General features: G+C 34.1%; 1 protein-coding gene and 2 non-coding genes across 3 annotated transcripts in view; 1 reads left to right on the forward strand and 2 right to left on the reverse strand.

Annotated features, from left to right (window-relative positions):
* Positions 1-16,961, forward strand: part of Smp_177000 (hypothetical protein) — a gene marked incomplete at both ends in the record, with an annotated part of 71,028 nt that overhangs the window by 53,012 nt on the left and 1,055 nt on the right. The window contains 7 exons of the mRNA XM_018799773.1: positions 2,179-2,593; positions 4,076-4,195; positions 6,085-6,725; positions 9,520-10,122; positions 11,478-12,503; positions 14,806-15,082; positions 15,218-15,364. Of these exons, the coding sequence (XP_018651529.1) occupies positions 2,179-2,593; positions 4,076-4,195; positions 6,085-6,725; positions 9,520-10,122; positions 11,478-12,503; positions 14,806-15,082; positions 15,218-15,364 (3,229 nt within the window). The remainder of the gene's footprint in view (positions 1-2,178; positions 2,594-4,075; positions 4,196-6,084; positions 6,726-9,519; positions 10,123-11,477; positions 12,504-14,805; positions 15,083-15,217; positions 15,365-16,961) is intronic.
* Positions 4,402-4,468, reverse strand: Smp_tRNA_00259_Pseudo_TTG.1.1. Its single transcript has one exon. It is a non-coding gene (tRNA).
* On the reverse strand, positions 10,583-10,649 carry Smp_tRNA_00190_Sup_TTA.1.1. The gene has a single exon. It is a non-coding gene (tRNA).

Genomic DNA, 16,961 nt, shown 5'->3' on the forward strand with positions numbered 1-16,961 from the left:
ATCAGTCTATAACAAATGTTACATACAAAAAAACTAATCATAACCAGTGAAAACAAGTCAATCAGTTCATACACTACATACTACTTAAAATCTGTAAAAAAGGTTAAATAAATGGATAAAATAAGATGGTGGTTGTAGGTGGTCAACAGGAAACCCTAGACCCGGGTTTCGTGCTACTTGGCACTCGTCATCAAGGTGTACCTGTAATCTTGAGGGAACTGGTGCTCCCTGGCGGATTCGATCCTGTGTCACTCAGCTTCACAGCCAGAGACGTTACCACCGAGTTATTCAAGCCGCTGGCATTCGATCAGCACTAAGAAGGACTTGACACGCATTACATTGATCACCACTCAGTGATCAATCACTTGTGTAATGGATAAAATGTTAACCAACATCAATGGGATGATTCAAACAAACAATACTAAGTGATGTTAACCAATTTTGTTTATATAACTTCAATTGAACAACTCAATCATTATTGTAATCATCATCACCACCACCAACAACAACAACATACATGGATACAATTGATAGATAAACTAATTTTTATCATCCAATTTTTTTTTAAAGTCTCCTATGTTCTAACTTTGATTTTTCCTAATATAAAAGTTGGTATCCATTTAATTAATTCTACAATCAATAAATAAACGGATTAATCAACCAATCAAATAATAACCGATAGATAGATAAATAGAAAGGAGCAAATAAATTTTTAAGATTGATTTTAGATCAAAAAAAATTATATAAAAGAGTTTATTGAAATGATAGTTGACTGGTCGATACTAAATGAACTTGTATCCAGGGAAAGAAATGAATAAAAATGGAACAAAGGGGATTAGATATAGATTTTGTAGAAAAAAAATTGAATATCGATAAATTGATCATATTTTTTGGGGGGTAGAGTTTAGTTTATTGGAAATTTGTTGAGATGAAATAGAGTGATCTATTAAAGAACATATTGTAGTGTGGTCTACTTTTATCCTCATAAGTAGTATATGGCGATGGTCAGACATTGGATGTATTTTGACAGAAGACCGATAAGGAAAGAACTGAAATGAAGCGCAATTAGTGAGAAAATGCATGAAGAGTGAAATTAGAGAAGATGAACTAATATTTACAGAAGGAAGAGTGAAGATTGTGACAATTGGTTGTTATTTTGCAAATTAACTATTCATTGTATGGTTATCAGAATTTAGTGAGACAGTCTGTAATTTATGCTTAGATACATTCGATTGTCGCCAACCGGTGTTTTATTCATTACAACATGATATAAAAGTATCTACTAATTTAAGTTGTTTAAACTTACATTATTATAGAGAATATACTGTATGGTAGTCCTGTTCATAATACTCTCTGGTTATATGATTTGTGAGCATCTTGGAATGAATGAGTTGGAAATCTTGCGTTTAATGAGATGATTAAGTGAGGATAGTGAAATGATTGATCAGCCTGCGAATCTATATCTACTAAGGTGAATGGACTTTGTTTTGCTTATGCCCAATAACTGCGTACTTCAACATATTCTTGGCTTTTATAGGACTAAGTTGGAAAAACTTTAGGGGAGGTCAAACCGTAACGTAAGATCAATTCATTAGTGACAATGACCAGGTTATAGTCCTTAAGATAACTGAGATCAATGTGTTGGTTGGTAACATTTACTGACATGGCTCAAAATCAACCATAGTGAAGCAGACTGATTCACTATTTGTCTTTTATTAGATCCTAAGTTTTAATTCTTTTCACCTATTAGTTATAAATAATATTCAAAATAAGACCTATGTCACTACAATCAATTATAAACCATTTCACCCAATTACTTTAATTAGTAATTTACTCTTAAAGGATAGGTATCAGCAACCATTTTATACTGAGATGAGATAAACTAAAACCATTTAGCATGTGATGGTAGACTATTATCAGGACTCAGTAGCTAAGTGGATAACGCGATGGCGTTTGAAGCGAACGGTAATACGTTTGAGTCCCAAAGTGAACAGCAACTCTCAGATGCAAGTACGTCTGGCTGACGAGTCCCAAATAGGACTAGACGCTCGCCATGGATTCCACTGATATCCACTATCCATCTTTGCTTATAAAACGTTTTGTTGTTTATAGGTAAAATAATATATGAACATTAAAACAAAATTAAGTCATACATTTCTCATCACTTCTTTTCTTTAGATTTATGAACGACTTTATGGAAAAGATAAAATTCCATTAAACTTATCAATTAAAAATTGTCGACCTGATTTATTCTGGATTGAAACTAGTTCACCTGGATTGGTAGAAAGAAAACAACGTTCTGTTAGAAAAGTATCTCCGATTTCAACTTTTTCATCATCAGAATCTTCTCAGATTTTATCGAAATCTTCATTTATTCGACGAAACAATGATCGTTTTCGTGGTTTATCCCGTCGTTCAGTACGTATGAAACCACATTTACTTCGAACTGGTGATCATTCCATACCAATTAATCAACAAACATACAGAAGTATGTTACGCAACGGAATCGCAAAGAATGTAACATTAATTAATGCAAGTAATTATTGGTCTGGTCCAGTAGTATGGTTTCTTCATAGAAAGATCAAATTTTCTGGTAAGCATGTTCTTTGAAATTTTGTGTAGTTGTATTGAATTTAAAGTTATTTGTATTAAAACGATAGTCATGAGTCTTAGATGTGATTGTGCTGAAAAGATCCTTAATTTACCGGCTCAACTTGTTATTCATATGTACATATGAAGAATGTTATTCTTCATCTATTCACTAGTATATCAATCATGTTCTTACTTTTTACACATTCTTGACCTTTTGAAGTTGTATCTAAGTTAGCTTATGAAAGCAAGTTTGGTCACGAACATTAGTTCAGACATGTTGAAAAATGAATTTTTAAAGAAACTTACTCGAAAGTCAATAGAACTAAACGTCATGTAAACTAAACTTGAAATCAATATTGTAAGGATGGGTCGTTGGCAAACTCTAGGAAGCCTTAGGAAGTTCAGAATGAGCCGAAGACATTCCATCTAATCACTGCTAGGGGAATATTCTAGAATGTCGACGTGTAGCTTCCCTACTGGATGGATAAGAATGACTCCTTATGTGCCTATTGTCTGTCCAAAATGATGATTTACTTTCAGCCAAAAACTATAAATACATGAGATTTCTGTACTATACTTTGACACTGATTTGAGGAATAAAATTCCTACTTACTAGTCTTCCGTCTTCTCTCTTGCGACGTTGCGGGTTCGATCGTTCAAGTAGTCTAGTAGTATACGGCATAGTAAGAATCAAAGCTCTAGATATACATTGTGGAAACATTTTAGTATCCTTTTTTGCACTGTGGAATATTGATTACTATTTGCAGCGAAAAACTGTTACAATCGAATCAGTAAAACTAATTCATTTTCATCTTTTGTATTTCACAGTAAACTGTAAATATCAAGCGGTATCAGCACAGATACTTCAAATGAGTTCGCTATAAAAGTATGACTAAAAACAAAGAAAATGATATTTTACTGAACAGATGGGATGGATTTGGCAATGAAATTCACGTAGTGTTTTTCGTCCCATCCAAGACTCATCAGCTGGATATATCCGCACCTGTATTGATGTTCATACTGTGATCCGGACCCATTATCTTCTGCTTCAAAAATCAAAGGAGTTATTCGCTAATCTACTAAGTTCAGTTAACCGCTAGCCTTTTCAGTGTATATGACGTTTTCATCATTATTAATAAGGTTTCAATTATCTCACTGTTTGTATTGAAAAGTGAATTTCGAACGGATTAAAAGAAGTAGTACATATTCTCGATTTGTATTGTAATCACACATGGTAACTTGTTAAACTGATATTCATATACACCAGACGAATTCTTTATATAGATAGATAGATTCATTTAATTTTCATACATTACAATTCTCTGAAGGTTTCAAACTCACATTTCTTATAAATATCAATCAGCATGCAACCTAAACTCTGTGCTTTCTGTCGACTGTCACAAATTTTCTATCACAAGTCATTCTAATGAAACAACTCTTTTTATTTACAATGGTACAACCCTTTTTTTCTTCTTTTAATTAGGGGATATATTAGAAGTTGGACTAACATCACCAAGTGGTAATCTTCTAGTTCCACATGTTCGTATTCGTGGTGAAATAATAACACCTAAAAATAGTTTCTCTGTGAATGAATATTTAAGAAGTAATGAATTTAGCCCAAAAACTATACAAGTAAATATCTGACAATTATATATATATATTATTTTTATTTGGTACTACTGATTTTAAACAACTCCAATCAATAGTAAGTAAAGATGGATAGTGGATAACAGTGGAATCCAAGACGCGCGCCACTTCGTCCTATTTGGGACTCATCAGCTGGATGTACCTGCATCATAGACTTGATGTTCACTCTGGGACTCAAACCCAGTACCTTTCGCTTCAAACGCCATCGCGTTATCCACTCGGCGACTGAGTCCTGATAGCCACTTGCTTGTGCAATTGGGTGAAGTTTAAATTCACTTAGTATTGTTTGTTTGAATCTTCCCATTGATGTTTTTAGGACTGCAACTTGTCAGTCTCTAATTGGCATATGTGCATACTGTGCGTATTGCCTCGATATAGCCTAAATTCACAAGCATGGTAAGCAAAGATGTATACAGTTATTATTTCAAAATTACTACTTATATTTAGTTAATTATTTCCTCAATTAGGATATCTGTGATGATAGCTGTTCAACCTTTGGCCGATGTTTCAATAATGGCTTCAGATTTCAAATTTTTAGCTATCTAAATTCATTAGCTTAATGAATAATACGTTTCATTTAGTAGCGATAAGCATTGGGTTATAGTTTCAGTATGAGTATGAATACTCAGATATAAATACATCTATTTAATAAGTCTCAAATAGGATAAAATGGATGTCTTGTATTCCACTATTGGGTACAACCAAAAAATACATCGTAAACTTGCTACCTAAACAGTGTAATATTGTCCGTTTTACGAAGGATCTTACGTACATTTAAGGGATGATTACAATCATTCCAAACGGAATGGGAATTTATTGATATTTTAAGCTGTCATAATCACAGAATATTTTATTATTATTACTATTATTATTGTATTTTGATGTTTGCTGTTAGTGGCTTCAACATTATTAGTGGGAATTACATTTAACTCAGGGTAGAATTGCAACATCACCTTGAAAATAGTGATGATATTTTGATGTAGGTTTGTTCTCTGAGCTGGATGGTTTGGTCATGGAGATTACATCGTCCTTCTGAACGACATCATCAACTTATCCTGTGCACCTCGATGTGAATCACATGTGGAGAAATTCAAACAATTCACTTCTACCCGAAGTATGCGCTGATGATTTCGTTCAGAAGGACGATGAAAGCTCCACGACCAAACCATCCAGTTCAAAGAACAAACCTACATCAAAATCACCCACCTGAGCTACAAATTTTCCCCACCATCTCAAAATAATGATGATAAATCCAAAAAAATCTATTTAGAATTACTAAAAGGTCATAATTTCTGATATTAATTGATGGTATAATCCGTTTTGTTTAGTACTAAACACAACATGAACAGAGTTTATTAGTGTTGCACATTCTATCGTTGTTCAAACCAACATCATAGGACCATACGTCTGCATGACTTGGAAATTAATTTTATCAACCTAAATGTAAATCCAAGCTCATAGATCTACTCATTCAGGTGAGAGACTTCAGTACGTAATCAGTCATCCTTTTGAGTTGCAAGCCATCCACATTATTTTAAAACACTTTGTTTACGAAATAAAGTCAACTGATGGATTCTTATACATCAGTACATCGAATTAGAGACACTGAAATGTTTTATTATATCTAAATGGTATGTTTGTTTTACATCTGACAGGAAATCAAGACCAATGAAAGCAATATACATGGTTCTATGGCATTTAAAGATGCTCCTGGATTTCACAAACTGGATTATTATCATCCTGTGTATTCATCATCTTCATCGTCATCATCGGATAAAATCTCTAGTCCACAAAACTCCCAACTATCTAATACTGTTTCTATAAATTCTGATGATATTAATATAGACGACAGACTATCTATTTTATCTGATGTTGGTGGTGGAAATACTAATCATGTAGAAAATAAAGAATTATTACAAGATAGTAAAAATAAACTATCCATTAATCCCAGGAGTGGCAGTCGTAACAGTGGTATTAGTGAAAATAATGACAAGGCTAATGATGCAAAATCTAGTTCAAGACCTGCATTAGAGATGAGTATGTATATTTTACTTGGTCTATTTGCTGTAGTTGGACTTGTATTTGCTGTCAATTGTGGAGTAGTCGTTGTACGTTATCGTTGGGAGAAGATGAATATGAATAACACTGATGGTACCGACATTGCTACTCGTGATGGTAGCTGTAGTATTGCTAGTGGTTGTGTTCGAGGGAAATTTAATAAATCACCAAATGATGATAACAATCACTCTCAGTCTTTAACACTTACTGATCCAGTATCCAATAATAATGAGATGACAGATCATAGTCAATTAATGTCGGCTATTTCCACTTCCCCAAAGTATAATTGGAAACATCATTCAAAAAGTGATGCTGATAATCAAGACAAACTATTGCCCACTAACATTAATAATCATAATAATAATAAAGAACGGAAACGCACTAAACGATATGCTACATCAGTGTTTAGCAGTCGTCAAAAACACAAGGTGAGCTATAATCAGAGTTGAAACGTTTTGACCTCAAATTTCAAGCGTTACCAATTACTCTTTTATTAGTGGCCGATGATGTTGTCCAAGTCGTTTTGAGCAAAAGTCATATCCAACTAGATTTTGTGAGGTTCAGTTAGGAAATGAAAGGCTTGTTTTTAATTTGATGTGTTCTACCAATACTACCAGAATTGACTATAGTTTCAAATATAAACTACTGAATACTATCTTATATAATGGTTCTAAAGGTAATAACCTCCTCTCTTTGTCAGACCTGTAAGTTATCACTTAGATTTCTGATTAGGTGAATGAGCTTTGAACATCATCTGATCTCATATAATAACAATATCATTTTAAATGTAGTTTTAATAGACCATGATCGTTAATGGATGTTAGTCATTGTTGGTATACAGTGAGCTTAGAAATGTTTCCAAACTATATTGATGTATTTATAACAAAATGAATTTGTATTTGAATCGAAGTGGATTTTCGTCGTGGATTAATATAACCTAAAGAACCATTGAAAATGAAAGAGCATTGAACACTTGTTTCATCTTATTATATTCACAGTTGAATTCAAGAGTCAAACTAAGCTAGACCACCACTGAAAACCTCAAAGCACTGGACGACCATTTCGTCCTAGTACAGGACTTCCCAACAGTGCGCATTCACGATCCCATACACAGAACTCCAACCCAGGACCTTCAATATCGCACGCTAACACTTGAGCTTAAAACTACTGAGCTAACATCCAACAGTGTTAATGTCTAACTTCAATCGATTCACGATTTTGCGCAACCTTTCATCCATTGTCTGCGGTGGATGGTTGTCTCACAATCGATACGGATTGGACTCCATTGGTCACGGCTTCTCACTAGAACTCTGAGAAATCCATCTTGAAGCTGGTCACTGGTGAACACAATATAATTTTCAGTTTGAGGTTGTGGAGATTGTTGAATTTAATTGAAATCGTGATTCCACCTAAGTTAAACCATTGAAAATCTGGACAGCCGTCCAGTGCTTCCAGGTTTTCAATGGGGATCTAGCTTAGATGGACTCCTGAATTCAACTGTAAAAACACTTTAATTTTGGCAAATTCTCATACTGATCATCTTAGTATAATCATTTCCAGTAGTTTCAATGAGACATCATGATTGATGCAATTCATTCGTGTCCGTTGTAAGGTAGTTGAACACTCAATGTTAATTGATCCTATGATATTTAGCGGCTGTCTAAAAGTGACATTCACACCATAAAATCTTAAGTTATCCGAATAAATGTCAAGTGATGTGAAAAGTGTGTACTGCTTCATAATATAATTATAAGCTGAAATCAATATCCGACAGTAACAATTGATTGATAACTGAATAACGGTCAATGTCATTCTTATCTAATTCTTTTAATTTTTAATCGAATTCCATCAGTCAGTTTTCAACGTGGTCGTTGGTCTACGTAACTTGACATCATGCTCACTGTGTTGAGATACTAGGGGGTTGAGGGTAGTCAAGAGTAGTCCTGGATCTAAGCTTCATGCTTATTTGTATCCAACGGCAAAGTGTACTAGTAATTTTGAGGGAATCAATGCTTCCTGGGGGATTCAAGCCCGAGTTCCATGAACTCACAGACTAAGGTGCCACCTCTAGGCATTTAAAACCTCAACCGAATAGCTCAGTGGTAGCATCTCAGACTGTGAAACTGCATAACACGGATTCGGACTCATCAGTGAGCATTAATTTCCTCAAGATTACAGGTATATTTAACTAATGAATGTCAAATAGCTCGAAGCCGAGGCCAACATTTCCATGTCAACTACCTTCAACCACCTAACATAGCTGTCCAACATTTCTTGGTTATCAGTCATTAATCAGACGATATTTATTCATGACAAAAACCAAATTTAGACTTGATCAGAGTGGATAAATAATCATCATGAAATACATATTTCCCTTGAAGTAAAATATATTGGCAAGCATCATTTTAAACAAACATATTATGTTTAATGATGTACTCCATTCGTAGAAAGAAACGTGAATAATCCAGTGAACACTTCACCTTTACCGTTGTATTAAACCATAGGAATGCTTGAAAAATATTGTCAGGTACAAATAATATATCTATCTTTTTGCTTATAATGTATGTGTATGCTGCCCGCAAATGCCCTGGTACGGTAGAGAGTGGGGAGAGTCCACTCTCCCTCGACAAATGCTCTCACATGGCCACGCGAATATAGCCTCTACCAGAGAAGTCCTACTCACTGCATTCTCGTGGTGGGGGTGTTGTTTACGAAATTGAGAGAACGAAAAGCGAATGTCTGGCGCTTTAACCGAGTTGTTGGACACGGAAAGTTCACCTAGACGAGTTGGAAAACCCTGATTCCAAACCAATGGTGCACATGTGCTCCAGTATCCTGAGGGAACGAATGGTGTATGAATCAATCGTTGGTCACCGGCTACCATGGAACTGCATCTCCTCACGATGCTCCACTGCCTTATGGATCAGATCTTCAGGTCAAAGACTCCGGGTGTGGCCCCCTAAGGAAACCACCTGCTTCGGTTTGGGCACCCGGGTAGTATTTCACCCCTCACACAAATCAAATTAGATTTGTGTGGCGCATATATATCTGGTGCCCCTTGTATCAATATATATGTGTTTACATAAATAAAATAATAAATAATATGTATACTAAATAGAAGTGAATAGTGTTAATAAATACAATTGTGTAATTAGAAAATGTTCTTTGGTTAATGTCTTAAATTTTTCCATAATCTATGCCTACTATTATGATTATTTACAGCCATTGTTACATCGTGATTCAAGTTGGGTATGGGTTGGTCGTCAACATGTTATCAATGGACAAAATGAAACTGATAAACTAGATGAAAACCTAAATTCTCACCACTGTCTTCCTTTGCATCATCATCACCATAGTCAGTCTGTTGGTTATAATTCGGAATTAACTGATTTTAGCACAACAGCGCCAACTCCTACTACTAATAACATTAATAATAATGGTAATAGCAATGGTGTACCAAAAATAGATGCCAGCTTATCTCGTCCAAATAAACGTCCAGTACAATTGAATGGAGTGAAAAAAAATTCTACAACCGCTGTGTTATCAGTTGGTGAAGCGGATTTATTATTATTACAATCACCATATCGTGAAAGTGTATGGCAAGATACTTTACGTTCAGACAATATAGAATCAGATTCACGTTTCTTATATGTAGCAAAGGATAATCTTACACAACAATTTGGATATACAAATGAAATACAACCTAATTCATTTTTATATAATCAATTATCTATACCTGCTAGTAACACACCTAAGAATGAGTGTCAAACACTTGGTCGTCACTTAAAACGTCATACAACAGCATTTACGCAGCGAAATTATCAGGTATCATCGGTCTTTTGGGATGAATATTTCTGATTTTCTTTGGTCATTTTCATGGTAATTATACAAATCCCTAAGTAATACAGTAATTTTATTGTGATCTATTGAATATTAATGAGATGTAGTCAAAGGTAACTTTACCTAATATCAAGTTATCGTTTATTTGATGTTCTGTTTGTAGGCGATATAAGTATATCTTGATTTAAGAAAACTCGAAAGTAAAATTTGTTTACATTCACTTGGTATTGTTTGCTTGAATCTTCCTAATAATGATTAGGACTGCAACTGGTCAGTCTCTTATTGGCCATATGTGCATACTGTGTGTATTGCCTCGATATAACCTTAATTCACAAGCATTGTAAGCAAAGATGGATAGTGGATAGCAGTCGAATCCAGTTTGACGCGCGTTTCATTCGATTTTGAGACTCGTCAGTTGGATGTACCTGCATCTGAGAGTTGATGTTCACTCTGGGACTCGAACCCAGTACCGTTCGCTTTAAACGCCATCGCGTTATCCACTCAGCTACTGATTTCTGATAGCTACTTGCTTGTGCAGATAGGATGAAACGCGCGTCCTGGATTATACTTCTAGTCACTATCCATCTTTGATTAAAATTTGTTTAGTTTAAGCCAACAGAAAATCAGACTGGTGGTCTCAAATCTTATTTCAGATCTTGCCAGAATTCTTTTTTTTCTAAGATTTGATTGTCATAGGATATGTATATGTATACTAGAGTTCTTTCATAATTTAAATAGTATATACCATATAATTTGATATTAACTAATAGTAAAGTTCGAAACGCTGGTTTAATTTTATTGGGGTTTCACTAATGTTTATGTTGTTGTTTCCAAAGTGATTTCGACTCTGTATTATGCATTAGGTAATTGAATATGAATAAATTGTTCGGTCATTGTTCAGTTTTACATATTGACAGCTAATGACTATAGAGAATGTTGATTAAAATTGAGATCAAGAACCATTCTAAGTTAATTAACTACTGAAAACCTGGAAGCACTAGATGGTTGCTTTTTACCAGTAGGAAAACATCTACTGAAGATAATCATAAACAGTCGTACAATATCATAAAATGGTTAAAGTCAGACTTCTAAGTAATTAAAAATAGGCTCAGTGGTCGAGAGTTTTAACGTCCACATAACAGACAGAAGGTTCTAGGCTCAAATCCTGGTTGTGGGGATATGGATTCACACTACTGTGGAGTCCTATACTACAATAAAATGGTCATTCAATGCTTCCAAATTTTCAGTGGTTTCCTGACCTAGATGGGTTCATGATCATTATAAAATGTATTTATCCAATATTTATTCATATATATACATATATAATTCTATTATATTAGGGTCAAGAATGTAGTATCAGAATAATTAGTAATCCAATGTCAAATAAGAAGCAACATTATCATATACAACAAGAACTAACTCAACAATTCCTTAATCCACAACTTTTCCTATCAGATTATTCACCAGAAAATATGAAATATATCAATCAACAAGCTAATAATAATCATAATCATAATACATTGACAAACTCTGTAATAGTTAGTGAATCCTGGTTAAACAACTCAAATCCATTGATGATGTTAAGTGGTAGTGCTAGTGCATCATTACATCGTAAACAAATATCACCAGTTTATTTACATGATGAATGTACTACCAAAGTACAATGTAGTGATCTGTTGAATCACACACTATCAACTATGAATAAACCGAAGAACATTACAAGTATAAAAAATTCTCCTACGATCTCATCATCAACTAATCGACATCAATCTATATGTCAAGTCTTATCACCTTTACCTGTATGTCTATCACAGGTTTGTAATGATGAATCAAGTGTAACTACCTCAACTTCACAACATCAAGATTATCAACATAATGTTCATCAAGACTGGATGGTTTCAGGTTATCGTAGACAACCTTTATTAAATACAGATGATATACATCATAAAGATTTTCTAGAACATACTAATAGTAATAATCATTCTACAATAGATAGACAAGATTGTACAACAACAGAAATGTTAAATGTTTCTTCACCTATATGTCCATTGAATTCTCCATGGCAAATAAGACGAACATTAGAGAAATCATTAAAACGAAATCAATCAGATTGTTGTTCAAATAAACAACAATGTGAATTACATAGTCCATTAATAGATCATACCAATATCCATGAAGATCATTTACAGCTTAATGAAGTATTAGAATTAAATGAAACTAGTTCATTTAATCAAAGTCCACCAAATCCTCCAATAAGAACTACAAGTCGTGGAGCTATTACTTATCATACACTTGGTCATTTAACAAGACATAATAATAATAATAACACAAGTAATCAACATCCACGTCCACTTAGTTTGCCTCAAGTAAGTTGATCTTGTAATAAAAATCAGTTTGTGTTCATATCAAACCTATAAAGAATTTTGATAAAGTAATGTCATACAGCTCTATGTTCTTCAAATATCTTGTAATGGCTTGTTAGGCTTTAGACTTCATATCTGTCTATGAAAGCTTTGAAAGTTGAAAACTACTATGTATAGTTTAAAGAACCATTAAATATTACCTAGAACAGATCAACTGTTTCATTCTCATTCATTATAGGTATGAAAATCTACTGAAACTTTTGGACACTATTAATTTTTAAACCTGCGCCTATCATTATGGATTTCTTCGTTCTAAACTTACTGTAACTAGACCACCATGGAAAACCTGGAAGCAGTGGAACGCCGTTTCGTCATATTATGGGACTCCCCAGCAATGCGTATCCACGATCCCACCTCGCGATCGAGATTCGAACCCAGGACCTAGCAGTCTCGCGAGGCGGGATCGTGGATGCGCACTGCTGAGGAGTCCCATAATAGGACGAATCGGCCGTCCAGTGCTTTCAGGTTCTCCATGGTGGTCTAGCTTCAAATTACTCATGATTCCAACTGTGAAGATAATGAAATCTCCACAAACACCCCTTCTGATTACTGTAACTAACTAATTATTTTCGTCTATCATGTGTACTTAGGCGTTTTCAGAAGACTTTTGTAACCATTTGGGAATCTAACGATTGGGAAAGTTGAAATGATTTTTATAGAATTTATGGTCCAAGTATACTCGGTGTCGTTTAAAGATTCCATGATACTAGGACTGATTGTAAACGTTCACGGATTAATATGAATATGAGACAATCTCATTTTGAATAATCACAATTTATTTTCTGAAAGAACAAGATTAGGATGCAATTTTGCATATGATGTTTTGAAGGTTCGTAACTGTGATGAGCCAGACGGTAGTGCGATGGTTGTTAATATTCATTTGAAGTGAGGACCAGTAACTCTACGTGATATTAAATCTGATAAGATTCAGGTCTTTTGATTAGTGTATGATGTGATTCAACTACTGAGTTTCGATTCAAAGTGCTCGACGTTTTAAATTCAATCAACAAACTAAATATAATAACTACCATTTACACTTATCAGTCAATAAACATTTCACATAAACATTCTTATCGTTTCTGAAAATAACTTTCTAAATGAAAAGGTAAATTGCCGTAGTTACACAGTAACTGATTGATGACGTATTATGAGAATTGTGTCCAGTAGCTATCAATTATATTTATTAATATCATTATTTATTATATAAACACATAAATATTGGTACGAAGAGGCACCAGATATATATGCGCCGCATTGATCTCATTTGATTTGTGTGAGGGCTGTGATACTGCCCAGGTGCCCAAACCGAAGCAGGTGGTTTTCTAAGGAAGCCACAACCGGAGCACTTGACCTATAGGCCTAATCCACAAGACTGTGGAGCGACGTCAGGAGGTGCAGTCCCATGGTAGCCGGTGACCAATAATTTGTTCATACGCCATTTTTTTCCTCAGGATACTGAAGCCCATGTGCACGATTCGTTTGAATTCGGGGTTTTCCAACTCCTCTAGGTGGACGCGCCATTTCTACCAACCCGGTTAAAGCGCCGAACATTCGTTTTTCTTCCTCTCAATTTCTTAAACAACACCCGTGGTGCGAGAAGGCAATGAGTAGTTCTATCCTGGTAGAGGCTGTATACGCGTGGCCATGTGAGAGCATTTGGCGAGGGAGAGCGGACTCTCCCCACTCTTGGCCGTACTAGGGCATTTGAGGGCTTGTTAGTTAATAATATTACCTGATACAAAAACAAATATCGGCAGACATTGAGTTTTATTTGCAATCAGATTCAGCGTGACCAATGTTTTAATAAATCGTACACTGAATCAATTTAGTTCTGATCTGTTTTCTAATTAAAGATCGAACGAAACGTAACTTATATATTTGTAATATGTTTCAAAGGCTAATTTCATGACTGATTTTCTCCTTGTTATTTATTATTATCTTACTGGAGGATCGTCGCACAAAATCATAAATTAATAAAACTCAAAAACTCTGTAGCATTGGGTATCAACATGATAGTTTAAGAGTTAAGTGCCAATCTCATAACATTTAGGTCTTTGGTTCAATACTTAGTACTTTCGCTGAGATGTAACGATCATACATCACATCATATCTTTCTATATTACTTTAAATGATGTTCATCCACCATCAATAACATCTTCAAATTAAACCAATCTCGATAAGACTCATTCACGAATACTATTTTTCAAATTTTCCTTTCCTCATTTGATTCCCTTTTCAATTTCAGAGTTTCCATGTAACAAATGAATTATATTCAGCATTATGTCAAACTGATTCTTCTAAAGAATGTGATGTAAAACTTTTAACTGAAAATATTTATAAAAAGCATAAAACTAAACCAAATAACATTGATCCTACTCATAACAACAAATCAGAATTTTGTCAAGATTGTCTTTTCACTTCATCATATGATATTTCATTAAAATATTTAAATAAACAACAAAGTCCAAGTGAAGAAAGTTTATGGTGGTATCATCCGGTACATCAGAAACGACGACGTAAACGTAAACATCAATCTAACAACAAAAAATATGTTGATGATAACAAATCTAGTCATCATCATCATCATCATCTGCATCACCATCACTATCATCAAAATGATTATGATCAACCAACTGTAAAACAACATCAACAATTAGATAATTCTATAAGTAGTATATCGGAACAATCAAAAGATTTATCGATTCCTATGATTACGAAATATGATACAACTGAATTAAACGTTGACGGATTAACAAGTACTGCACTGTATCCGGATAAAGGAATTGATTCAAGACAAAATTTATGTAAGTTCTATTAACTTTATAATGATAACCACTATTTAATCTTGTGTATAGTATAATTTAATAAAAAAAATTTAATATTGTTGAGATCATGAGTCAATTGAAGCTAGACCACCATGGACGAAACGGCCATCCAGTGCTTCCAGGTTTTCTATGGTGGTGTAGCAAGCCCATTCAACTACTGTATTATTTGTGTGCTCTCTGTAATCTTAACATTTAATCCACTTTGTAAATTTATGTGTGAGTCTGATTGAGCACATGTGTCTGCACATCAATCTTTAATCTGTTCTCTCATTGGTTGTAAACAAAGACAATCAATAATTTATCCACAATCCATTAACACTCAAAAATATATATGGATTTTTAACACTCACACACACACACACACTTGTTTTCCCGGTGTGCTTGCTATCTGTGCGCTTGTGGATTTTTACTGAGCTTCAACAATAAACTATTTCTATAACTGGTGTTCAGGCTTTTCAATAATCTCGAGTAAACTCGTAATTTCTACTAGGAGATTTAGCCTGCAGTAAATAATCAGTTAGCAGGATATTATTTATTTATTGGAGTCAGATATAGAGGAATTATTCCTCAACAAAGTTGGTGAGCCACATTTTGAACATGCACCATTTTTCAACAGTGGTCTAGCTTCAATTGACTCATGATAATTCAACTATGAAAATACTGAAATCTCCACAAAACCTCTTCTGATCAACAGATAAATAAAAATATGAAACACTAACCATGCTTCCTTCCTAGAAATATAGGTGAGGTTGCGTTGGAGTTGGCATAAAATCCATGATCACATTTTTTATCAGTATAATGTTTACTTAATATGATATTCTTCTGATTTAAAATAGCTTGATATTTAATCAATATAATGTACAATAATCGTTTGTACTGTTCTAACGTACCAACAACAATTTTCTCTATTACATGAACCAATTTGTCCTATTTATAACAAATGGTGATGGGGTTAAATTATAAATTTTAATTTAGGTATTATCTACTTTCAGACGTGATAGATTTCTTTTTCAAAGTTAGTCTTTTTTTACTTATAGACTGATATCTGTCTTAAATCTACAAAATAAATAACACTTATAATCATTAAAAGTTCAAATTAGAAGCAAATAGATATATTTCATAGCTATAAAGGAGTACAGAGCAAACTGCTACCCAGTATATACGCTTGTTGGTTGGTGGATAGACATTTCCCTTACTCCACAAGTATTTGTTACCAAAGACTAATAGAGTTTTTTGAGTTCATGTAGAAATTTTGCCAGACACCAACCTAATAAGAACGATGAAGCTTTCAAAATAAGTCTGATTTAATTTAAAGCCAATGACAGCAAACAGCCTTGACAGAGGAATGTGGGATCTAATTTTAACGGCTAAGTTGATTGAAACATTAGCTAACTTTTGTTAGCTGAATGTAATCCTATCTGACTATTCTCGATCGCTGGTCATCCCAGTTTATAAAAAAGTTTTAAAAAAATCCTTTCCGAATGACTACAGAGTGTTCATTTAAACTAAGAGTGTTTAGAATACCAACCTCTGTTATCATCCGGTACTTAACTATGACTCATTAAAAACGAACCCG

This window comes from Schistosoma mansoni, chromosome 3 (assembly GCF_000237925.1).
Source record: "Schistosoma mansoni strain Puerto Rico chromosome 3, complete genome".
Taxonomy (NCBI): Eukaryota; Metazoa; Platyhelminthes; class Trematoda; order Strigeidida; family Schistosomatidae; genus Schistosoma; species Schistosoma mansoni.